Source organism: Cheilinus undulatus, linkage group 20 (assembly GCF_018320785.1).
Source record: "Cheilinus undulatus linkage group 20, ASM1832078v1, whole genome shotgun sequence".
Taxonomy (NCBI): Eukaryota; Metazoa; Chordata; class Actinopteri; order Labriformes; family Labridae; genus Cheilinus; species Cheilinus undulatus.
Window position 1 is genome coordinate 22,004,611 of NC_054884.1, and position 25,538 is coordinate 22,030,148.

A 25,538-nucleotide genomic window follows, 5' to 3' on the forward strand; every position below is an offset into this window, starting at 1 on the left:
TTAAGGTCTACCTGCTGAGTTGTTCAGCCACAGAAATACCACCCTCAGTACCATAAGGGGAAAAAAATCATATCTCATTGTATCGCATTATATCATTTGTCACCTTGTTTTAACATTTCATAACTGTAGCGTATCGTATCTCATTATATCCTATCGTATCACAGAGTGTCATGTCACATTTTATCATATAGTTTTGTGTCCGATTACATGGCATGGCATAACATTATTTATCACCATATTGCCTCATACTAAAGCATATCTAAGCTAACATATCAGAACATGCTGTGTTGTATTTAACTGTCATATCATATTATGCCATCTTATCGTGACATTCTGTAACCTATTTATATATTATATTCTACTGAACTGTGTCAAGTGGCAATGCATACATAGTACTGTATTTCATCATAATGTATCCTACCTTATTGTAATATAACTGGCATACTGTTTCATGCTATCTTAACATATTGTTCCTTATCATATGTCATACCATAGTATTGCATTAAAACATATTGCATCCCATTACATTGCAACGCATCATATTGTATGGTATCATACCATACATAACATACCGTAATATGACCCCCCTGAAATGAGATGATTCATCTCAAGGGGCTACCCCTTCAATAAATTTCAAATTTCAAATTGATCTAATCCTTAAGCTTCCACTGACGGCTTTTGAAGTATCTACTAATAACCTCTTACTTCTATTCACATCTACTTAACAGTATACTGGAGAAGGGTCTCGCTGCAGACTCATCTCTGACAGCCCCTCTTGCAGACCATTCATATGAGATGCTAACTCTGTCAGAATGGAAAAACATGTTAAAACTGATTGCAAAATGTTTAATAAAGCCAAGTAAACAGTCTACTTACAGGAAATAAAGCTCATCCTTCATGAAAACATTCTAATGTAGCTAACATAGCTTCTGTTGCTACAGTAGAATCATAAGCTACATAGATAACGTAGCTGCAGCTGTAGCTAAAGCTAAGATCACAAAGTAACTCCATAAGCTATGTAGCTATGTTCGACGTGTATCTATGTTAGCTTTTTGCTAAAGCTAACTAAGCTACATTGGCTCGTGAAGTATCATGAATTATGTTGCTAGGGTAAAAATCTAAAACTGAAAATACGTTGTACCAGAAAATTACAGTACTTCCGTTCTGACATAGACACATTTCACATTAATGGGCTGTGAGAGGGGACATCAAAGATGCATGGTCTGTAGCCAGACTTTCTAGCTGTATTAAACATAAGTCCTAAATAGAGAGGACTGACGTTCTCTATCATGTCAGATGCAAAGCCAATGCTTTGTTGTTGCACAAGAAGCTGGCATTTGCTTCATTGTACAGAGGATTAGTAGTTGACGTGCATGATAAACGCAACTGTTTTCATCACGTGACATAAGTTGACAGGTAAATCCTTCTGTAAAGTGCCAGTTCCAACCATCCCTCATTGGAAATCATTCTGCAAATAGGCATGTCTGTGACAACTGTGTTACGCTGCTTTGTCACGTCTTTTGGTGATAAATATGAAAGATAAACACAGAGTTGGACGGGTAAGTTGAAACATATGCTGTGGCACGTATGACGTCTTTTTAGGGAGGAGACTCTCTTTCCTTCGGTGCTTTTGACGCGACATGCTAGTTAACATGCACTGATTATTTCTGCTTGTGAAATGTTACAAGGGTCATGGTTAGGATAAACACGCTCATTCATCTAAATCAATCTTTGCATAAAGAAAAAAGGGCTCTTTATGAGCTGTCCAAGCACCTTGAATGGTCATAAAAACTTTGTCCAAGGTGAATGTAGGCCACAAGCACAAACGCACACAAACACACATCAAAGTCAGTGTCTGTTAGTATAAATAGAAACATTTTATAATCTGGGACAAAGTGGAAGTCTTCCTCAAGTCTGATGCTTCTTCAACCTGTTGTTGAAAACTTATTCTTGTCCTCAAAGTCAAGACTTATGTCCCCTCCTTGTTGAAACCGGTATGTAGTTGCACCCTTCTAGATATCACATTGCCCCCCCGTCCCTCCCCCACCACACAGCCCTCACACCTGTGCCAGGCCTATAAAAACCCCTCGTCATGTCCCTGGTTTGTTGAGTTTGATCTGCACCACTGTACCAAATATGAATAGTAAGGCAGGAGGGAAGGCTACAAAAGAAGTACGCACTACCATTTTGGTTTCTTTGACACCGTTTCACCCTGTTGTGTTTGGTTCATGATCTCCTTTATTTAAAGAAATGTATGCCTTTGTGTACCAAAGGAAACTCTCCTGAAACATCAGCAACACCTGCAGAGACAGAGAGATGTAATCGCCTACAGGATGAAGAAACTGGCAGCCAAGCAGGTGGAGATAACTGTAAGTCTTTTGTGTTGTTGTATTGTGTGTGAAGAAATACAATACAATACAAATCTCTCTGATGTGTCTTGTTAATCATTTCTTTTTTAGCATTCAGCCTGCAGGCTTACAGCCAACACCTGCAAAAATAAACCAGGGGATTAAATATTGGTTAAAAGTCTGTAATCATAACCCAGAAACCAAGCCTATTTTTTAGTGTCATTTCTTTGAGCACCATGCTCTAAAACAACATAATCATGATTCCTAAGTCACAATGCATGCTCCTGGGTGAAAGGGATTTTCATGCATTTCTTTTCTTTCTTTAAATGCAGCACTTTCTGCTTGATTCAAAGCAGCACTGGTAGAATACAGAGCATGTCCTTGTTCTGCTGTAGCAAACTCACCTCAAGGTTAAATGTGTCATGAATACTGAAACACACTTTTGAGAATCCCTGTCATCCCCCCTGTTTTTTGCACTTTCATTGTCCGCTTCTATCAGCAAAATACTTTCCCACACACTTTTTTGTTTTTTAACTGCACGATAAATATTCACGTGCCACATCATTTTTAAGGACATTGACTGAAAAAATATAAAAATATGTTGCTAGTGCTCAAGAGGAAGTCCTATTTGCGCACAAAAAAGTCATGTGTATAGGAAAGTTTAGGGTCTGCAGAAGTAGCTGAAGACACATACACACCCTGTGTTAAGATGACTAACTTGACATGCCAGCTAGACTGTTTCATATATCCATTCCATACAAAGTGTTTGGGAAAGGCAGGAACTTTGTAAAAATTCTAGGAAGGTGATTGAATGTATGTTCTGTCTGTCACATTCATTATGGACCAATCAGAGCAACAAGACAAAAGGAGGTAGTAGGTATGCGCAGCTCCAGAAGTAATGTGAGCTTGGCTGGCAGGTGCTGTCATTGTTTATGAATGGTTGAGCTTATAGGTGGACAAAACTCATGACAAGGCCGGTAGAGAGAAGCGCAAAAACATCTTCTCTGACAAAAAAAGCTTTTAGTGCTGTTCTTTGCTCTTGTTTTCATGAAGAAATGTGGCGGCTAAAAGGCTTGCACTAATGCTACTGCTTAGGGGTATAGTGGACATGACTGGACAGTGTAGCTGTTTGTTAAAAGGCTAAAGACCCACCCCAGCCCTGCCTCTTTGTCAAAGCCAACCAAAAAATGGTTTGAGGTACAAGTTCAATATGGCAGCTGATGTGGCTTGGCTTAAAAGACCCATTCAGTAACCAAATGACAAACATCACTCAGACTTCTTCCAGTATTTTTTCCACAGTCTATAGTTTAGATGCACAATATTATCGGCATGATATCGGCAGATCAAAACATTTTAGATGAAGTTTACACCTGATATATCAGCTGTAAAACTGGACCTATATCTGCTGTAATATCAGCTGTATGTACAAATACATTTTGAGTTTTGGTCCAACAGAACTACATCATCTTAAGTCTTTTTCTTTATTCATCCTCATTTCTGAAACTCTGAAGTGTATTTTGGGGCCTGAAGTTTAGGCCTGAACTGCATTTTTGTCAGTATCCATATCAGTATTGACTACACTGAATGTCTGCATATCAGATATTGTCAAAAATCCAGTATCATACGTCCCTAGTCTATAGTGAAACCTTCTGAGATATTGCTAACTCACAGAGATGGTGAAACATCATTAAGCTCATCCAATGGCAAAAATCACTGGCAAATATTCAATATATTACAGTTAGAAAGACAAACTTGCTCATGAGGTCACAATATTTTCCCATGAGCACCAGAAACAATCTAATGTGTGTGCCACACCTTCTTTTATGGGAAACATCCAGTGCAAATAAAATTGGTTTCAAATATTTCGAATATAAATTTTCTTTAATGGTGTGGCTTTTAGTCTTTAAGCTCCTTACCATTGGAAGTTCTTCCACTTGCTGTTTAATTAATAATAAGTCAAAACAATTTGAAAGATACCCTTGATTTATTCACCCCAGAACACACTGGTGTGATAAACAACATTAAGAGAAAATGGGTTCTGTATGGTCATTAGAGTCCTGTAACAAATGTATTGAACTTTCCTTATGTTTTCACGTCAGAAAAAGACCAACGAGATGAAGGAGAAAATCAGGAAAAAGTATGAAGACATGAAGCGTATCCTGGACGAGGATCTTCGGATTACGCTGACCCAGATGGACACGGAGCATGACGCCACTGAGAAGTTAGTGGAGGACCGGATAGAGGACTGCTATCTTCTCACTCAGGAACTGGACGAGGAAATATCTGACATCAGTGCCAGATTGAAGACAGAAGAAACTGATGTTCAGGTAGAGTAAATTAATTCAAAAGACATATAATCCATGTTGAGTTATTTGTCTAAAGCTTTAGGTATAACGCTGTAGAGATCAGTAATTTCATGTCCATTTGATTTATTTTACAGAATGCTGAAACAGACAGAAGGTGAGTTCACAGTCTAGGTCTTTACAAACCTTCACGGTGAAATTAATACCCTTGCTTTAATCAGCAAGAGCTTTAAAATTAACAATTAATTATGAATTAGATTAGGCAATCTAATGATGAAAATGTTCTGCCCATTTTCATAACTGATTTGAAAATTAAATGCATGAAGGTCAAAGAGATCCAGGTTCCCAAATATAAGAATTTACTGCTGCTAGGGTGCTCTTAATCAAAATAATATAAAGTAATGTAGAGACTAACAGTCAGGGTCTCATTTATAAAAGTTACGTACGACAAAACAGGGCCTGAGGTTGGCGTGCGCCACTTCTTACCTAAAGTATGTGATCTACTAAAACAGATGTATGCAACCCCTTTTTTTTAGTCAATGCTTCCAAATAAAAGTAGATTTATTAAAACACAGTTTGGGGTTTTGTCAAATAGATGAAGTCATTCAAATATGGATCAAAATTAAACAAATGAGCCAATTTAATCCACACCAGTTTAAAACAAGCTATAAATGGATGTACTTTAACCTCCTTAGGAAGTTTTACTGACAAACATTGCATCGGTGACAAAGGGGCAAGAAGGAAGTGTCCAATGGGCATGGAGTCTTAAATTAAAAGTGTTATAATAAAATAGCATTTTAGGTAATCCCAGCCATTCTCTATCAGCTGGTCTTTGCAGTTTACTGAGGTGTACAGAAGGTCTTTTACCGTTCAGTATGATTGTTTTGTCAATGTTTACTTTTTAAGGATATCTGAGACTCTGAAGTTAAGTGACCCTGACCTGATTCAAATGGATGAGTTCAAGAACGAACAGCTCCTCAGTCTCACCATCAACCTGCTGCTGTTCATCAGATCCCAGGTCCCTGTCACCAAGAAGCTGTTTCAGAGCTGTGAGTTCGCCCAAACACACAGGTAGATTGACAGGTGAAGGAGTTTTGCTCCTAGCTAATGTCAAAGGTCACAGTAACTACCTGTTATGACATGTCATTAGTGTCAAGTGTTTGTCACACTTAACAGCTAGAAAATCTTTAAACAAGACACTAGAATTTGTTTCTGTCACAGATGCTGCAGACGTTGTACTTGACCCTGAAACGGCCCATCCCAAGCTGATCATCTCTTCTAAGGGTGATTCTGCCACCTACATAGATACCTGGCAGGATGTCCCAGACACTGTCTCTCGCTTTGATACCACCCTGAATGTAATCAGCCAAGATGGCTTCAGCGAGGGACGCCACTACTGGGAGGTGGAGGTGAGTGAGAAGACCTACTGGGAGTTGGGGCTCACTTACCCGAGCATCCCACGCAAAAGCTGTGAGGAGGACTCGTGGCTGGGCCGAGGCAAGGAGTCGTGGTGTGTGGAGTACTTTAATGGAGACTACACAGCCTGGCATGGCGGTGTTCCACATGAGCTGCCTCTGCTGGCGGGAAGGAAGTTCACCCGCATTGGGGTGTACTGCAGTTTCCCTGGGGGTTTGGTTTGTTTTCTAGGCGCAGACACTATGACTCCTCTTCACTCTTTCTGCACTGGGACGTTCACTGATACCCTACATCAAGCATTATGTCCAGGGCACGACAATGAAGGCACAAACTGGAAGTCTCTCAGGATCTGTGATGCGTCTCGATCGGCTCCTGTTCTCTGAGATGGGGCATGAAGGCCTCTGGGGGTGGGGGGGCAGGAATGTGTTGTGCTGTGGGGCATGTGCATCAGCTGTGCTGACATTCTTACCTTCCCGCAAATCATCTGCATCGAGCACTGCACGTGTCAGGCTAGTCTATATTTGCCCAGAAGAACTTCACAAGATATGTTCATTTCTAAGATAATTTGGCTCATACATGCTTTGTGTACATTTAAATAGTTAGACATAAAAGCTGTCGGCATTCAAGTATTCCTTAAAAGGAACAAATTCACCATGTTGGATTGATATTTTTATCTCTTGAATTCATAATGAACAAAAAACCCAGTAGATATCTGCATTTTGAAAAAGTCCTAAGTAAAAGCTTAAATTGACCCACCAAAATGCGCCCATGTTTTAGTCCACACAGCACTCTGGGTAGGGTAAGGTGATGAGGCTTCAGCCTGTACTATTTCCATGCATCGCCCATCAAATCTTAATATTGTAAACAAGATCGCAGTGGTAGTGAAGAGAAAAAAAAATGAAGACGTTACTCTCATCGTAATTAAAAAGAAATGTAGTCATAGAGGCAAAAAGACGGCGAGCTGAGCTGAAATTAAAGCATCTGTATCAGTACCTGCTGAGAGAGAAACTCCTGGGGGAGCAGTCCTCGTTGTTGACGCCGTACAGCTCTGATCCAGTCAATATCTCAAGGCTTTCTCCCTTCATATGCAAATAAACATGGATCCCCATTCACTTTCAATAGCTTTTGAAAACAGGAAGTAATGGCGACAGATCACGAGTAAGATCTGTGCGTTGACTGTTCTATCTTGTTTTTCTTTTTATGTATACACATGGGTTTGAACATGTAAAGACAGTATTAAAAAAGAAAAACTGGTGTGATTTACGACATATTAATAGCAACCATTTATCTCCTGAGTCTCTGCATATATATAGAAAACTAAAGATATAAATCCTTGCTGTTAATATCTGTGGATGGCGTGACTCACAAAATGCAGATATATTGTTTCTGTTTAGGCTCTATGTAACCTGGTTCATGTCTTCAATGTTAGAATTTAGCCAGAATCGCCTGGTCTATGCTTCAAATGCTCTGTTTCTCCATGCTTAACACCATGTTTAATGATGATGGGGTACACTTCTGCTTGATTAACGCTTTGTGTTTTTCGGCATGTCGTCATCATTTCTTGTTTTTTTTAAAGGCTACTGAAGATGAACGGGGCTCCATGTTTATTTGCATATAAAGAGGGAAAGCCTTAAGGTGATCACTGAGAAATTGGAATATGATGAGGATCAAACCAGGTAATGTGGATTGGCTTAAAAGACTTGGAGCTGTACATTGTCAACGGCCAGACGTCACTGCTCACCCAAGTAGGCTCACTCTCTCTTACTTTCAGCGGGCGCTTACACAGACGTTATAATTTCAGCTACAATTGCCATCTTTTTGCCTGTACAACTACATCCACTTTAAAGTGCACTGAGAGTAATGTTTTCATGAATTTGTCCTCACTAACAGTGTGATCATGTTTATAAAATAAAGATTTGATGGGCGACTAATGCATGGAAATAGTACGGGCTGAGGACTGCTGAAGTCCCATGATGTAACGCTACCCACTGGACTAAAGAGACTACTATACGACTAGACTACTATAAGAGATACAAGTATCTCTTCTATACAGTATACTTGTCTTATCATGCAGAGGTCCTTTTATAAAACTAGAAAAGCACTCGGAGAACACAGACCTCCGCCATTAACCCTATCTCCCATCATAATCAGTTCTTCCTTATGCCATTTCTAACATTTCCTGAAAATTTCCTGAAAATCAGTCCATAACTTTTTGAGTTATGTTGCTAAAAAACTAACTAACAAACCCTGCCAATCACATAACCTCCTTGGCGGAGGTAACAAAGCGTACTGCTATGAAAAATCAGAATACCTAAATTCTTTTAAGTCTAAGATTAACTGAAAAAGGATGGTAAAGTTGATTGCCAGTATTTTCATAATGTTAAGAAATGCAGACATTTTTGCCTCTGAAAATAAGGCCATGATTCAAATCTTTCGTCCAAACTGGGCTTAAGGCTTTAAAATTTTTTTTTTTTTTTTTTTAAGCTTATTGTCATCCATTTAGTCTCAATTTGATTGCTTGTAATTGGTATAACATATAGCTAATTGTTCTCCAGCAGTAACTGCAGATTATGTTTTCACCTTTGATAGTGGCCAGGAAAGGAGTACCCCAGGGATCTATCATGGAGCCACTTTCATTTATATTGTTTATAAACCCACACTGCCTCCAAATAGGGAAATTGTAAGGTTCGCCCTTTCCCTTTGGTAAATCCCATTGACTCTTTTCTACAGAACCAAATACCATAAACAAAAATTGAGATTGTGAGTCTTGCTGCTTTTGGGCATGATATACTGTACAGCTCTACACTTGATCCAAAGTCATCATTGAGACGGAATTAATTTTATTGTCACTCATTGAGTCAACTACATTAGCAACATAAAAATACTATATTATAAAGCACTTATAGTTAACCTCCTTTCTTTGTAACAATTTTATAATAACTTTTCAATCAATAAAGAAGTTGTCTTGTGGCGAGACTACCTTCAGTATTGCTGCAACCATCATTTGGAGTATTTTCTTGTGATAATGTGTGCAAATATGAGGATGGGACATGGTTTAAATATTGGTATGTGTGATTGTCAATGAGCATGTAATTGTCTCATCTATATGTTCGTGTTTCATTGTGTTTCTACTTGTGTTGTTGCAGTGCATCTCTGGAACAGACAAACTGGTCTCAGATTGTAATTCTGCTCAAATAAAGGTTGAATCAAAAGAAACATTGAGTTTAAAATAGATATATTTTTATAATTCAGAAAAACAACCTTAAAATGTGGTCTGTTTCCACATGTTAAAGAAAAATGACACAATTTGTTACACAATAAATTCTTTGTTTCATACAATAAAATGTTTACCTAAGCATTCCTCTGTTTTGATTTTTTAAATAATGTATCGCCCCAAATTAAAAAAAAACAATGGGCCAGATTATACTTTCAATGAAATTCATCCATTCCTTTTTTCCAAATCTTTTCAAATATATTCCTGAGGACAACAGCATTTAACACTGGAAAGCATTTAAATTTACCCTTGAAAATACATTTTTCCCTCCTTCAATTCCATTCCCAAACAAGTGGAGCAAACACTCCTTTCAGCACAGGTTGGGCACCACATCACTGATCAGAGATCCATGTGTCGAGAGGATTTCAAACTTGTTGCTGTATTGGTCAAGCGTATCTGGTGTTGAATGGTACATGTCTCTAACTTAGGCCAGTGCCGATGACTTTCCTGGCAAATACAAATATTTGAAAGTGTTCACAAAATTTTAAAAAAGGGTAACAAAATACAATGAGTGAAAAATAAAAGTGACAAGCTAAAACTATTGTTCAACTTTTTCCCCAACTTTATGAAACATGCAGTATTGTTAAAATGTAAAAACATTGCAGCAACAGTGACTGTGAATGTGGGTTGTGGGTGTTTAGACTTGTTACCACCAGTAATAGCTGCCTCTGTGTTTGACAGACTTTGGGACAAATTAAAAAGAAAAAAAAAATCACATGCAGAAACAAACTTCTTGTAAGTTATGCAAATGTTAACAGTATCCATACAAGGTCATTCATCCTTACATTTTAATTTTAGAGAAAAAAAAAATGGATGTATGGATTTAAGACCACTTTGGGCTTCCGTATATTTCTACTATATTAAAAAAATACGTTTAGATGTTTCTCTCTCACAGCATTTAATTGACTTAATTATTCAATTAAAAAATAAATAAACTGAGCAAAGTGCACTGTGTGCTTAAGAATATCAAGTGAAACTTATATTTTTCTAAGTGATTTAGTGTTTTAAAACCCTATCTAAATCAAAAATTAAATCAAAAATAAGTTAGGGATGAACTTTCTGATAACTCTTAAAAAACAGTGTAGTGTTTAATGACAGTGTACAACACTAATATACAGTGAAATGGTGTGGCATTGGTGCTATGGGCCCCGGTCTAGATTGACAGTGTAATGCTAACAGAAATTTTGACAGTTTTGGAAATTTCTGTCTATTCTACAGCATATACCACATCAGTTATCAAAGATACTACGGAGGAATGTCTAACTTTAAAAATTAAGAGAAGGATATTCATAAACTGATTTGTTGGACCCTGACTAAAAAGACAAGTGTGTTATTTGAGCCATGTAAAAAATACATGAACATCATTTACTCAGGGCTGCACAAAAAGAAAGTTAAGTTTTCAACATCACGCTGAGAAAACTAGAAAATTGGAAATAATAATTTTTAATGGAAATGAGCTATATAATATGCACTAGACCCAAAAACCCATAAAACTATGTATACACAGCAAAAGATTACACCCTTCCCAGCCATATGTATATGACATTCTTTAACATTACATTTACCCACTCCCTGGGACATTAAAGAACCTGAGGATGCTTGAAAATTGCTACCAACTTAAACTCTGCTAGGAAGGCGGATACACAGCGTTTTGCAAAAGCATCTTCACTTGCTTCTGCTCAGAGGAGAAAGTGGTCTTTTTAATCTCTTGTTTTTGACACCTGATGACTGAAAACATTAAAACACAGATAGCTGAAGATGATCTGATCCATTTTCCATTTTTTTTTTTTGTTATAGTTTAGTTAGTGGCAGAGCTGGGCACCTGTCTGTTGATTGGTAATGATATGCAGTTTTTTAAAATGATTTTTAAATTATTTTGGAAACCTCCATGTCTATTAAATGGGTCTCCATTAATGTAATTTTTAAACAGATCAATGAATCCCTGCACCCCATACTTAAGAGCAGTGATACTCAACAAGTGGCTCAGTGTGTGTGTCATCCCCCTCCCCCAGGTTTGGATTGTGGCCCTTTCAAAGGGATTTCATTATTATTATTTATTTATTTATTTATTGTTTGTGGCTTTTTGGTTAAACAGGGTTGAGTAACACTGCTCTTGCAAGTTTATCGGTTAACTAGCCAAAATGCCTGTCTATCTATTCTTCAGATCCCTTTATTGAGGAATGCCACTAGACCTACATTAAGTTACCAGACTGCTGCAGAAGTAAAGAATGGTATAAATTTAAAAAAGTTTCTATTTTTTGTTTTCTCGTAGACTGTATTAGATGTGTTCTACGGAAGCCCTGACAGCAAGTGTGAAAAAAAAATCTGCAAATCTGGTTCTTAATACAGGGATTTTTCCGAATGAGATATTTTTATCATTATTATTTTTGAAACTATTGAAGGTGCACTTCTCTTTAATAACTCTTTTGTACTAATTTTAGCTAAAGGAGCTGAGCACTACCCCACTTTCCAAACATAAATATGTGAAAAGAAAAAACAACTAAGATGAGACGCGGAATTTAGATTTCCAGATTTATTTCTCTCTAGCCCCTCAGGGCTTCCGTAGTTTCAGAGAGCTCTCAGTTCAATTAAAGAGAAGAGACTAGACTATGGTTCCGTTAAAAGTCTATTCTTAGTGCTGGAAAATGAACAGACATATTCAGATATGATTCCCCAAACCCAAAAAAACTGGCAGCAAATTTTACGGGCTGGTAGAATAACATGGATAATTCACAGTGCCTGTCAAAGAAAGATTAGCTCAAATGTGACGTCATTATTCTGAAGAATAACCTGAAGAAGAGGAAGAAGTTTCACCATCAACACATGAACGAGGAGTGCCACTGTAAATATCTTTTTCTCACAGAGTGCTTGTTTTCAGACCCAGCCACACTTGTAAAGTATCATAGTATGTGCTCTTAATGTGATGCTGGGCCTGAATCATCCCTGAATGCTTTGACCACTTAGTCGGTACCTGAAACAGTCAGTAAAGTCAGTCAGTCGGCCAGTCTTTGGGGTCGTACAGTACAGTGCTTGAGGCCGGCGGTTAGTTGAAATAGAGTTCTTTAGTCAGCATGGAGACCACACATGGGATCTGCTTCTTCTCACTGAAGCGCGGGTCTTCAGACCAGGACTCAAAACTCGTGGCCACCATGTAGTTGACCCGTGTGAGGATCTGCATGATCTCCAACTGCTTGCCAAACTCACTGAGGACATTGCAGAGGGCTTGGACAAACCAGGAGCCTCGCCCAGGGTTTCTCCATGAGTAGTACCCTGGAAAATCAGAATAAGTCAGCAGTGAAACCACCAATATGCTCCACAGTAGACTTAGCACAAAAACTAAGGAAATTTGCGTTTGGTAGATTATTTCTTTTTTGTAACAAAGTTGCTTGGCAGCAAAGCTAACAATGTTTGAAAGCCTGTTAATTTCCCTTTTAAATGGCGCCACATTTGTAAGGAACATGAATATGTGAGATGAGCCGCAGGGTTGAGAAAGTAAGTTGTGCACATTAAAAATTTGCCAAATCTTTGCAGAACCGCTTATTCTACTATTGCTATTGACTCTTGTTTTATGGTTCTGGTACCCATAGGTGCTGATAATCAGGTGCCTGATTGTCAATCTCAATGCAGATAGATATTGAGATGAGATTCTGCAACCAGTTGCAACCCCGTATCCCAACCAAACTCTATCCTCCAAATTAACAACGTTCACCCTCACAGAGTGGGGTTTAGAAAGGGATGCCATCCCACAGTAGTGTGTGACCAGGCTGGTGACCAGCATGAGGAAATGGTACCAGACTGTTATGGCTGTTATGTCTTGCTTCTTCAGATTTCAATCATCCAATCCACTAAACAACACCGAACAAGAGTCAATGGCAAATAAGCTATTTGGCACTGGCAAATTTTTCATGAGCACAACCCACATACTCAGCTCTGCTGCTCATCCCATAAATGCATGTTCCTTAAAAATGTAGAACCATTTAAAATGGGAGCAAACAAGCTTTCCATCTGTATGAGGTTTATTGCCAGTAAGCATTTTTTGCAGGAAAGAAATAATCTATCAAACACAAATTTCGTTGAGACCTAAATCAAAGTGAAAATTACCTGGCACCGTGGAGTAGGCGAACAGGAAATCTGCCTCCACTGGGATCTTATGTCTTGGATTAGCATCTGTCTCCAGGGTATCATTTGGAGGACCTGAATCTGTCTGTATACCATCATCAAACTCAGAACCCCGACAAGCCTGGTGAAGTAAATGAAATGACATTTCACTGTGATCCTGAGTAGCTTTCTCAACGATGACCTGGTGAAGCAATTAAAAATGTTCTGTTTTTAATGTTGACATAGTTTAACCTTTATACAATTAACGAAGTGGCTTCAAGCCAGTTAAAATTTTATTGTTTTCTTTCATTTAACCACTTTGTTGCTGTTTTGGTCACAGGTTGCATTATTTGATATACTCCCCCCATCACACATATTTTCACACAGCATGCAGAAATGAATTCTTTAAATCTTTGTACCTGGATGAAGAAGAGTTTTGGCTTTCCCACTAAGCTTTTGCACATGTCTCCCCTGAACAATGAGGTCATGGTCTTGATGGGCATGGCGCCATCTGTCCCGTAGATCATGCCCTCCTCACCGTGGCTTAGCAGGATACAGGCGAAACACGAGCTGTCACTATGGTCTTCCTCCGAGGCTGACCCATACACACACACACACACAAAAACACACTCGTCTCTTAGCTCAGCCAAGGCCTCAACAGTGACCAAGGTGTACAATTAATGCAAAAATACAGATGGGAGCTATTATGACGCTATATTATCTACCCATCACTCGATCACAATTATCCTGCGCTTACTGGGAATATGAGAATGAGGAATGAGGAGGGAAAACTCTATTAGTGATTCAATCAGAGTTGTTTTAACCATAAGGATTGAACTGACTCACTTAAGTGTGTCCTATAAACTCTATGAAGAGGTCAAGGGGAAACAAAAACATTTGGGATTCACCTGAAGGAGACCTTGATAATTAAACTTTGAAGCACATGGTTGTATCTTAAACAGATGAGGACAAAATTGTTAGCTTCCCATGAAAATTTCAGTTTTTCCAAGTATTTCACAAGTGCCGTTGTACAGAACGAGGGATTTTAGTCAGCTGTGTCTCCTTTTTGCTGGATAAACATCCTCCAGTTGTCTGTTTTAGTTTACATCAAGTCTCAGACACGTCTCCTGAGGAATCCCATTCTTCTTCCTCCAATAACAAGCTCCTCCAGATTTGATGGCCTTCTGGCATGAACCTTGGACCTTTATTCCAACAGGATTCAAGTCAGGTCTTTGTGCAAGCCGGTCAATAACATTCACTTTGGCTTTCTGCAGGTAGGTCTTCACCAGGAGTGACGTGACACAGCAACGACTCTGACCCAGTTTTGCTGCTGACCGCTTGAGGTTTTCTTTCAAAATCATCACATTTCCTTCTTTCTTCATGATTCCTTCCACCTTTAGAAGATTCCCAGCTCCAGATGCACTGGAACATCCCCACAGCATAATACTGTTTCACTGTGAAGACGGTGCTGTTTGGGTGAAACTCCTCTCCCTTCTTTCTCCAATAATGAGCAACATCTCCATGGTCAAAGAGCTCTAGTTAGTTCCATCTGACCAAACGGCATGCTTCCAGTATCATAATCTTTCTCCAGGTTGTCCTTAGCAGACTTAAGTCTGGCTTGAAGGTGTTTCTTCTACAGAAGTGGTTTTTCTTGGTCTTCAACCTCCCAGTCCATTCCTCTGCAGGACTTTAGTGACTGTCTTCTCTGAGACTAAAATTCCTGATTTGGCTAAGTCATTCACTATAATCTTGGCACATCTCTCACTAGTTTTCTTTCCAGAGTCTTTGAAATCTTTCTCTTCCAACCTCTGCCAGGTTTGTTCTGGACTGTGCAGCTCTCCTTGAACTTCTTGATTATACATTTCACTCCAGCTCTTGACACTTGGAAATTCTATGATAACTCTGTCCATCTTTCTCCTGCTTTGTGAGCATCAACAATTCTTCTTCTCAAATCTAAATTGATGTCTTGTTTTTGCCATGATGCTTTCAACAGGACAGCTCAAACTCCAACGGTTGTTTTATACTGTGTGTAAATCGGAAGATAACATTCAGTTTTAACTTGATTTTACAAGCTTTGAGAATTATAAAGTTAAAGCACATCATTTCACAATACTAGTTCTTTGCTCTGTTTAACAGCAACTAAAAAATACTTGGGGAAAAACTGAAATTCATACAATACAATACAATACAAGAACTTTATATCATCGGGTTGCTAATAATGGCATCCTCATCTGTGGTGTTTAATCCAGGGCGTTATTTAAGGTGTTAGTTCCTAGCCTGGGGTTCAGGTCTCCTGAAGACCAAAATCAAGTAAACGTGCTTACTGGAAAGTTTATATCTGTCTTTTGGGAAGAAATAGTAGGCCCCCTTTTGGATTTTATCAGTAAAATGCTGTGAGAATTTTTGAGAACAATGTATCACTTTTCCAGTGTGGGTCCTCGGGGGCTCAGCTTTTCTTGGAGGAGGTATGGGTACTTCAAGAAAAAAGGTTGAGAACCAGTCTCAGATAGCAAAAGATGTTAATTCAATGTTGGATTTTGGTCAGATTGGTTATTTTTGGTTGAAGTTGAAAAATCTATGTTGTTTCAATGTTTAGTTACAGTTACCATTTCAACATTTGAAAAACTGTTGTTGAATCAGTGTGGTATAGATGATGATTTTTCAATGTTGAAATGCCCTACATTGAATTGACATCGTTTTAATGGTGCTGATGGGGGGGGGGTTATATATTTGGGGGCGGACAAGACCAAGACCGCTCTCCAGTACTACAACATGACAGGTACGGTAAAGTTCCATTGGGCTATTCAAAGTAGAAGTCCAATCAGTTTGGTTTTGTGGTGAGACGACTCACATTTTCATACACTTTTAATCCAAAGTGTTTCCGAGATACAGTAGCTCTTTGGTTGTTGCAGTAACATGCATCGTCTTTACTCAAATAAATAAATGATTTTAAAAAACATGTTTGTAAGAGATATTAACTCATAAGCTATCTTCATTTCCATCTTCATCTTCTTCTCTGCCCAAAAAAGGCTGTTGTGAATTTCCACCAGATGCCTGGTGGAAAATAAACTCATAAGACATCGCATTCTATTCTTGTAGTTAGTGACCTCCAGTCTTTGCAAAATCTTAGTCTGAGATTAAAGACTCAACGACTTGCTGACAACCCAGATAGCAAAAAGTGATTGAATCAACATTGTGATACTGTCAGGCTGAAGACTGCAATCAACATTGATGTCAGACATTGAAAAAAACATTGAAAGTGCTTGCTATGATCAACATAGAAATAAAGTTGAATTTCCTATCAATTCTGACAATGAATCAACCTCGATTCAACTATGATATGATCAACATTTAAAGAATGTAGAATTGCATCAACACTGATTCAACTATATATATATATGCATTGCATTATAAATTTTAACAATGTTATTACTACGTAAAGTAAAGTTGTACTTTATTCATCCCTGAAGGGAAATTCATGGTTTACAGTGTTTTTTTTGTTTTTACATATTACACACACATACAGTGATAGCCTTGTTGCTCATTGCTAAGTGCTGCCTTGAGCTGTTGGAAGGCTCAGTCTGGAAGGAGTTTGGCTGGAAAGAAGTGGGCTGGAGAGCGGAAGGTCGCTGGTTCGAGTCCTGGTGGGAGCAGCGCTAGACCTGGTAGCTGGAGTGGTTCCGTCACATCTTGAGCACTGTCAAAGTGCCCTTGAACAAGGCACCAAACCCCCCAACAGTGTATACTACAAATTCCCCTTCGGGGATGAATAAAGTACAACTTTACTTAGTAATAAACATTGTTTCAATGTATAATGCAATGCATATATATAGTTGAATCAATGTTGATGCAATTCTACATTCTTTCAATGTTGATCATATCATAGTTGAATCGAGGTTGATTCATTGTCAGAATTCATTGGAAATTCAACTTTATTTCCATGTTGATCATAGCGAGCACTTTCAATGTGTTTTTCAATGTCTGACATCAATGTTGATTGCAGCCTGACAGTATCACAATGTTGATTCAATGACTTTTGGCTATCTGGGGTGATTTAAAACAGAATGTAGGCTTAAGCACTGTCACCTTTAGGCTTTGGTTATATTGGTAGAACTGGAAATGATTTAAAAGTATGTAAGATATTAAATATCTCTACAAATCATTGTAAGTCGTCCTGAGGGCAGATGACCTTAATAATGGCCTGACAGGCATGGTAACTACATTCATAAGATCCTGGCTGAATTATGCTATGTCCTTTAAAAGCAACACTTGGTACATTGTTTTATGTTGCGACAGCAATTAACAGTGTTGTCGATCTGTAACGACAATCCATGATTTGATATGAGCTGTGATATTTGTGACCAGTTGCACCACCAACACTAGCTCTTGCTGGTGTAGCTTAGCTTTAACACAACTTCACAGCACCACAAACCACAGAGAAAAAATTTAAAAAATAAACAAAAAGATTCATCCATGTCTTTTGACATTAGAAAGCCAAACATTTTAGCTGCCATGGCATAAGGATCAGTTTTGCACCACTGGATTGAACTTTAAGCAAGGTGAACGTGAATATCGGACAGTTTGAACGTGAGGAATTCTTACACATTGCTATAAGCTAGAGTGAGTTTATGAGCAAAGACTCCTAAAAGCCAAGAGAAACCACCTGAACAAATGTGAGGGTTTTATTTGTCTCTTTAGATTTTAGTCGACAGTTTACAAGCTGCAACTAGACGTTATTAATGCTTTCATAGAGGCCAGCTTGATTAGACCATTAGCTTTTGTTTTGGCTGTTAGGATTATGTTCTGGATTACTTCTCAATACATCAGTGGTTCCCAACTGGTGGGTCAGGACCCAAGAGTGGGTCATTGAGCTGTTTTCAGTGGGTTGTGAAAATGTGGTGGAAAAAAAGCAAAAAGCCGTTAGCGGATATACATCCATTCATTTTATGCACTTAGTTTTCATGTGGTAATGAGTAAATTTTGGTATTTTTCTCCAGATTTTGACTAAAATTCTGCTTTTCTCTGGATATCAAAGCTGCACAAGAACCCATAATGATGATGAAAGGATGCCCTTTTTAAACAAGCCTGTTCTGTCCAGTCTCATTGTTCAGCCATGATTTGTCCCACTGAAGATCCGAACTACAACAGTTTTCATTAGATAAATTGGGAGGAGTTGGATCCTGAGGGTCGACCAGTTGAGAATCACTAGATTAAGGAATGCTTCCTACACTGAAGGAACTCAACAGCAGCAAAGGTGTTCATAGCTCACCTTCTCTGAGGAGACGCTCCATCTTCTCACATGTCTGATCGTTGTAGACGAAGACGTCGAAGCCCAGGCTCTTGAAGCATTTAAACAGCTCACCTGCGTCTCGGTCTGTGCCGTTTCGAACATTCATCCCTGAGAAGACAATCAGCTTAGAATACACTACAGTAATATAAAGCAGTACTGATTTAAGAAGGTTGCTCTACCTGTCTTTTCATCAAAGTTTTTGTTGTTGATGATGATACACTTGCCCACTCTCTGGTGGCTCATCTTATACTGGAATGTTGGTGAAACAATTCTGTAATGGCTTTCAGAAGAGTAGTCCTGCTCCCGCGTCTGGCCATCCTTATTCTTCTTACTAACACAGTCACAGAGACAAAGGCGTTAACCCTTTTAAACTTTTCAATCAGTGTAAAATGTTCCCTGGTTCATGAGAGAAAATCACATCACCTTAACTGCCTTTTAGACCATACACCATCAGAAATAACAACAAAAACAGACATGTGAATAGCAGAGAAAGAAAAGAAATTAATATATTGGTTAAAGAATTAAGACATTTGCACACCACTCCTATTGTCAGAGTTGTTATTTATCTTCCACCTGGCCAATAATCCCAAGAAAATTGTCTTGAATCTTAGAGAGCATGACAACACTTTAAAGACAAAGTGTTTCCACATATATCATTGTCATAAATATGAATAAGTATAACAGTAACAGCTTCTAGTGAAATCCAGTTAAACTGAAAATACTCTGAACCACTTACTAAAAATCAAAGAGTACATACATGGTCAAATACGGCATTAAAGTCACAGCCAAATTTGGTTGCAGTAATCCAGCGATTTGTAAAGAAAGAAGAAACTAAAACATTTTGACAGTGTAAATATTAAGAAAACAAAGTCGCACAGATGTAGATTAAGCAAGAGGAAATCTTCCACGAGTGTCAAATCTCACACACCTGTCATATTTCCATTCTTTAACAGATCCATCCAGATAGTAAAGCCAACAGTGGCCCATTGGGGGCTCCGAAAATCCAGGCTCGTTCCAGAAGAGCCTAGTCATCAACTTACTCGAGCATGGGAACAATACACAGCACCGCACACTGACAGAGTCATTCATAAACACACTTATAGGCAGCCCAGCCTGCTTCTAATAAACATGTGATCCAGAACTTTTTCAAGCCCCCTCCCACCTCCAAACTGTGCCAACGTACTGTACCAAACAATTGTGGAGGGTGGGCAAAGAGCTGCAACTCCGTTCTGCTGTGGGCTGGGCATAGCAGAAAGAGGAGCAGGTAGGAGGACTGTGGAGAGGAATATGAAGCGGTTCTGTCCGTCTTACCTGGGTTCGTCATTAAGCGCTACGCCACTCTGCATCTGAAATGCGTTGGTTTTGTCTCGTTTCTTTGTTCTGCCCCCAAAAGAGTATGTTTCTCCAGACCTGGCAGCTTATTTTTTAGCTGTGTGCTAGGATACTGACATGCTCTCTGTACTGGATGGAGACCTGACTGGGCCAGCAGGTGCTGAGGACAGGGGCGGCGCACTGTGAGCCCCCTGAGTCAGCAGCCTCGCCACCCCACCAGTGCTTTCTAAAGGCCTATTCACACACGGCCCCAGCGCCCCGCTGCCTGCTGAGGTCAGACAGGGCAACAAGTTGCTCCTGTGCTGACAGGCACAGAATCCACCTGTATGCACATACATACTGTAAGGGCCTGCAGGCCTCGGAGTTAGGGAGACAGGGTACTTCAAAAAACTTCAAAAACTTATTCTGAAAAGTGTTCAACTTTATCTTTTAGTCTGATTCAGATTCAGACAACTCTTGTTGCTCTGATTCTGATACTGCTGAAATGCAGGTACTGTATTGGGAGTACTTGTGATTATTCTTCGATCAGATACAGTTTTGTTTAAAAGTCTTCCAGATCTGCATTACATAGGACAAGAAGTGACACAGATTATTCAGCTAAAAAACTTTTGAACCATAAATCATAGCCTCTTACTTTGTTTTTCCTCTTGAAGCTAGCTGTTGCATTGTTCTAGTGACCCTATCCATGCCTATGTTGCCCTAGTGACTGTTGGAGGACTGGAAAAATTAAAGTAAACAGGAAAAAAAAACTTTCTTGCAAACTTTAAAGATTAAATCCACACCCATAGATCAGATCATGAACATCTTTTTTACCCATTTTCCCAATTTACACCAGTATCAGATCAGTACTCCATATCAACGGATATCAAACGCTCTGGTATCAGAATTGGTATTGAGAAGGAAAAACTGGTACTGGATCATCTCTACAGACAACTTTATTTATCTCAAAATGTCAATTCAGTTTCACAGTCTACCAAGTCTCATAAAAAAGACAAAAAGAATCCAAACGACTGAAGGAAACAATTTCAACATTTAGATGATCACACTGATCCATCAGTCACAGCAGCCCAGCAGGTGCACAGATCACAAGTTCACAAGTGCAAAAAGCATAGAAGCACAACGAATACACCAGAAACGTACTGAAAGGAATAAAGACACACTATGAAGGTTTCCTAACTGAGCACAGATCAATTATATCTGTAAGCATTTAACAGTCTGTTAGCTGAAGGAATAAAGTTCTGTTATGCTTTGCTTGTCCTTTTCTTTGTCCTCAGCAAAAGGATTTAAAGGGTAACTCACCTATAAATACTTAAATAAATCTATTTTTTAATCCAAATCATATTTCAAGTCTATCATTATGATTATGAATCATTATCAAATGATTTTCATTAGAAATATGTGATTCTTAAGATAATAATACTATGATGCCTGCAGCTGAAAGAAGCACTGTGTGTGTGCTCTACAGTAATTATATAATTGAACTGTCAGCTAATATGTAATTTGCACATCAGCATTATGAATCGAATTAAATGAATGTAAGTTATACTAATCCATTTGAAACAGCTGAAGAAAAAGCCACAATCTTTGAGTCCCATAAGTAAAAAATATCAATCCAAAATTGAAATTTGTGTTTAACCTGGCAGGCCATTTAGCTATTTAGCTAACTAAATTAGGTTTATGGGCTGCATTATGCATTTTTCAACCAAGTAAATAGGCTTAATAATAGGAATGCATGATATTGGATATAGTGAAACAGGTTTTACCATTGGATGAGCTTAATGGTGTTTCACCATCTCTTTGAGTTAGGGCTTTCTCAACGAGTTTCAGTTTTTGCAGATATTTACAAATTAACTTTAGTTGATACCGATATTAAAATTCAGTTCAGACCTAACACTTAACTCCTTGCAATGCACAATTTAAGGTTTGAAGATGAACAAATGAACAGATTTCAATACTTATGGGCACACATGGCCAAGTGGTTAGGTCATGCCCCATGTTCACAGGCAGCCCGGGTTCAAGTCCGGCCAGTGGCTCCTTTCCCGCTTGTCTCTCCCCCATCTCTTATCTCTGTTTCCAATTCTATCCACTGTCCTCCTCTATCAATAAGGAAGAAAAAGCCTGAAAATATATCTAAAAAAATCAATCATTTAAACATACTTTAAAGTATAAGGAATAATGATGAATAAAGAAAAAGACTTTAGCTGATGTAGGTCTGTTGGTCTAGCCTTAAACTCCACTTATAACCATAATAATATTGTGCATATTGTCTGTTGAAGAATAATTTGCTAATAAACATAAATTAAAACATGTAATTAGTGAATCACTGTGTTGTGTTATTTAGTTTTTACTGGAGGATACTTGTTGCACTGCTTTTTGGGAGGTTCATGTACTCCTCTGTTGAACAATTAAAAAGAAAAAACAGCTGCAAAAATACGTTATGAATAGAAATGTCTTCCAAGGAGCACAGACAGCACAGCTAAGGCATGTTTGCATCATGTCTAAACACACAGAGCACATTAATATATCTACAACTATACAGCTATTTATTTATATTAAGGTTTTAATGTGGTTTTGACTGTACATTTACAACATACACACACAATACAACATGCATGACACAACCGTGATATGGTCATATTTAGATTAGTCAGTTAAATAGATCCTTTATTTGTTTTTTGTCTCTTTAATTACAACTTTAGTTCATCAGTTCTTCTTTTTATTATCTTTATGTTTTCAGATACAAAGTTCAAAAAATGATCCATAGTGATACTGACAGTTTCGGGTACAAATTATCTCACACAGAGCACACAAACGAGGACTGGATGCAGTCTCTCTCTGTGTAAGAAAGCCAACTGACAAACGCCCCTCTCCTGAAAAGGTCCACAGTGCCCCCTTGTGGGTTAGATTGGAATAAACTGGGGATTAACTCTCATTTTAGTCAGTGAAAGTGTGGTCACAAAAAGAGAGGGAAAGCATTTTGAGGCAACACAAACGGCATGATATCACACTGCTGTAGATTACCAGCTTAATCTAACAGGCTTGTGAACTGATATAAGACCCTAAATTGTTTGTATTCACTTGTATTACAGTTAAAGTTGTTTAAAACTTGGTGAATTGCATTCAATCAAGAACAAATATGATTTTATCAGTGGATTCTAATCGAAAATTAAATTAAATCACAATATGGCCTGCTGCAATTTTCAAATCACAAAAGATGCAAAATTTCTTTCACCTGAAATGTGTCAAAATACCAGTTTTAAACTTTTTTTTGCAGCAGAGATGTTAAACATGCCATATCATGCAATCATTCAAGTGCCATTTTTTTTTAGAATAGTCAACAAAAAAAAAAAAATCCTTCTTTGTACTACTCTTTACTTTTTTCTTATTAATATGAGAATGACAAAAATCCTTCAATGCAACAATTCATATCCAATTGGCAATACGAGTCAAAATCATCAGAATCTGGTTTAAAAAAAATAATTGTTCAGTCCTTGTTTAGGAATAAAAGAAAGTTAAAGGACAACCACGTATCAAATCGCAATATTTGGGGGAAAAAAGCGATTAGATTATTTTCCAAAATTGTTCAGCCCTAGATCCTACTGCAAAAGCAGTAATGTCAGGTAGATCAACAACTGTCAAAAACCTCAAACTCAATGACTCAGTGTCTCACTGGATGCTTATAAGAGGCTGCTGGATGACTGGTAGGCAGAGCCATCTGTTTGTAGATGTTCTGCCTGATCAATGGGATTCTTATGATTGTGGTTCAATTTGAATGATTACTTAACTACATAACAATAAATGATTACCTATACCTATACAGCACTGAAGAATACAGTTAATACAAATAGGGTTCCTGCACATCCTTGAAAAATCTTAAAAAGACTTAAATTGTACTTTTGAAATTGAAGGCCACAAAAGACTTACCAACCATCTTATTGTTACTATTGAGAGGACTAAAATTGATGGATGGCACTTTGACTAAAATGTGTCTTCATCAAATTATTGTCAACTTAAAAATTTGTAAAGCTCACCTTTGTTTTCACAGACCTTCCATTACAAAAAGTGTTACCCTCCTTTGTAATAATTCATTAACTTTTTAGAATCAGGCTAGTATGTGTTTCAATAAGTATCACCTAAGCTCAAACCAAAATCTTGAGCCACACCATAATCGTATCAGTGCAAACTAGCCTCTTTAACACATGTGAAAGTATCTTTAGTTGATGCACATCTGTAGTAATAGCATATAGCTGCATTAAGTCCTAGAACACACCTTTACTTTAATCAAGGCACACCAGGGAACCACTGCCCTATATCATTGGGCATTGCATAAAGAGTAACCAGATTTTTTTCCCCTGGTTCCATGTACTGAGAAAACATACCTGCCTTTCGTTTTGCTAAACATTATATTATTTTTTTTCTTGTTTCAGGTCTTAAAAGTCTTACATTTCCTTTTTTATGTACTGCGTGAGAATTCTGTACATACAGAGAAAATGTAGTTTGAACACAACCTTGGCAGCAGTAGGATTGCAGCTACAATCAAGTGTCTGGATATGCTTTCATAAAAATATGTTTTTGTATTAACCAAGCACAGATGTCATTCGTGTCTCATATAAAAGCGGAGAGGATAATAATGAATGTGAAAGCAAAAGTGAAACATATGTAGTCCCACACTCCGCCACACTGAATTAGAATTAAACCTATTTCCTCATATAAAGAATTGGCTTCCCCTCAAGCACGTTGCAGGTGTGTCTCTGCAAGATTCTGAAAGTGTGAAAACGGAATTTACCCTCCAAACAGTAGAAATCTTCCCTTGCGGTCAGGCTTGGCGTCAGTCTCGTCATCCAGCTTCCCTATGTCCTCTTCACCTCTAAGTTCAGTCACCTCAGCAGGTTCTCCGGCCATCTGGGGTCAAGTTACGAGTTATTGGCATTGTAAATGAACTGTACGTTCTGATAAAACCTCTAAGATGGATTTTGTTAGCATACTAATCAGCAAATGTGCAGCTTCTTCCCAATCACTGCTAAGTCAGCACCGTTTATACGGTTAACAAAGCAGTAATTACACCGCTAGCTTAGCTATTCAACAGAAGCTAGCCCCAACACTATTATGAAGTTATTTATCCGACTTGTTAGCTAACTTTATAGCATAATTACGAAAGGCAAATGAAACATTTTCGGCTTGAAATCAGCCAACTTACTCTCAATTGTCCGTATTTTATGCTGTATCAGCCTAACTATTGAACAAAGCCGACTATGTTGCCGTTTGTATCTCTCTAGTGTTTTCTGTTCCTTGAAAAAGTTGAGAAAGCGAAAGTCCGCCCTGCGTCATATCTCTAGTGTACGTAACTACGTCAGAGCCCTCAGGCGCTCGGGTTTGATTAATCGGCGTCCAAGCAGTTTGAACATCTTAAGCGAGACTTTTAATTTATAAAATATGGTGAGTGTTAATCTTGTTAGCAGAGTCAGTTTAGACAGCGT

The 25,538-nt window shown here is 38.3% G+C and overlaps 2 protein-coding genes across 2 annotated transcripts; one reads left to right on the plus strand and one right to left on the minus strand.

Annotated features, from left to right (window-relative positions):
• Positions 1 to 2,136: 2,136 nt before the first annotated feature.
• Positions 2,137 to 6,450, plus strand: si:ch211-28p3.4 (E3 ubiquitin-protein ligase TRIM39). Its single transcript, XM_041814997.1, has 6 exons — positions 2,137 to 2,172; positions 2,274 to 2,369; positions 4,448 to 4,675; positions 4,789 to 4,808; positions 5,558 to 5,700; positions 5,873 to 6,450. The coding sequence occupies exons 1-6, from the start codon at positions 2,137 to 2,139 to the stop codon at positions 6,448 to 6,450; spliced, it is 1,101 nt and encodes a 366-aa protein (XP_041670931.1).
• Positions 6,451 to 9,305: 2,855 nt separating this feature from the next.
• Positions 9,306 to 25,378, minus strand: casp7 (caspase 7, apoptosis-related cysteine peptidase). The gene is made up of 7 exons (XM_041816336.1): positions 25,259 to 25,378; positions 24,848 to 24,963; positions 18,909 to 19,060; positions 18,709 to 18,837; positions 13,859 to 14,034; positions 13,443 to 13,581; positions 9,306 to 12,611 (listed from the first exon to the last, which is right to left on the minus strand). The coding sequence occupies exons 2-7, from the start codon at positions 24,961 to 24,963 to the stop codon at positions 12,385 to 12,387; spliced, it is 939 nt and encodes a 312-aa protein (XP_041672270.1). The 5' UTR covers positions 25,259 to 25,378; the 3' UTR covers positions 9,306 to 12,384.
• Between the last annotated feature and the right edge of the window lie 160 nt (positions 25,379 to 25,538).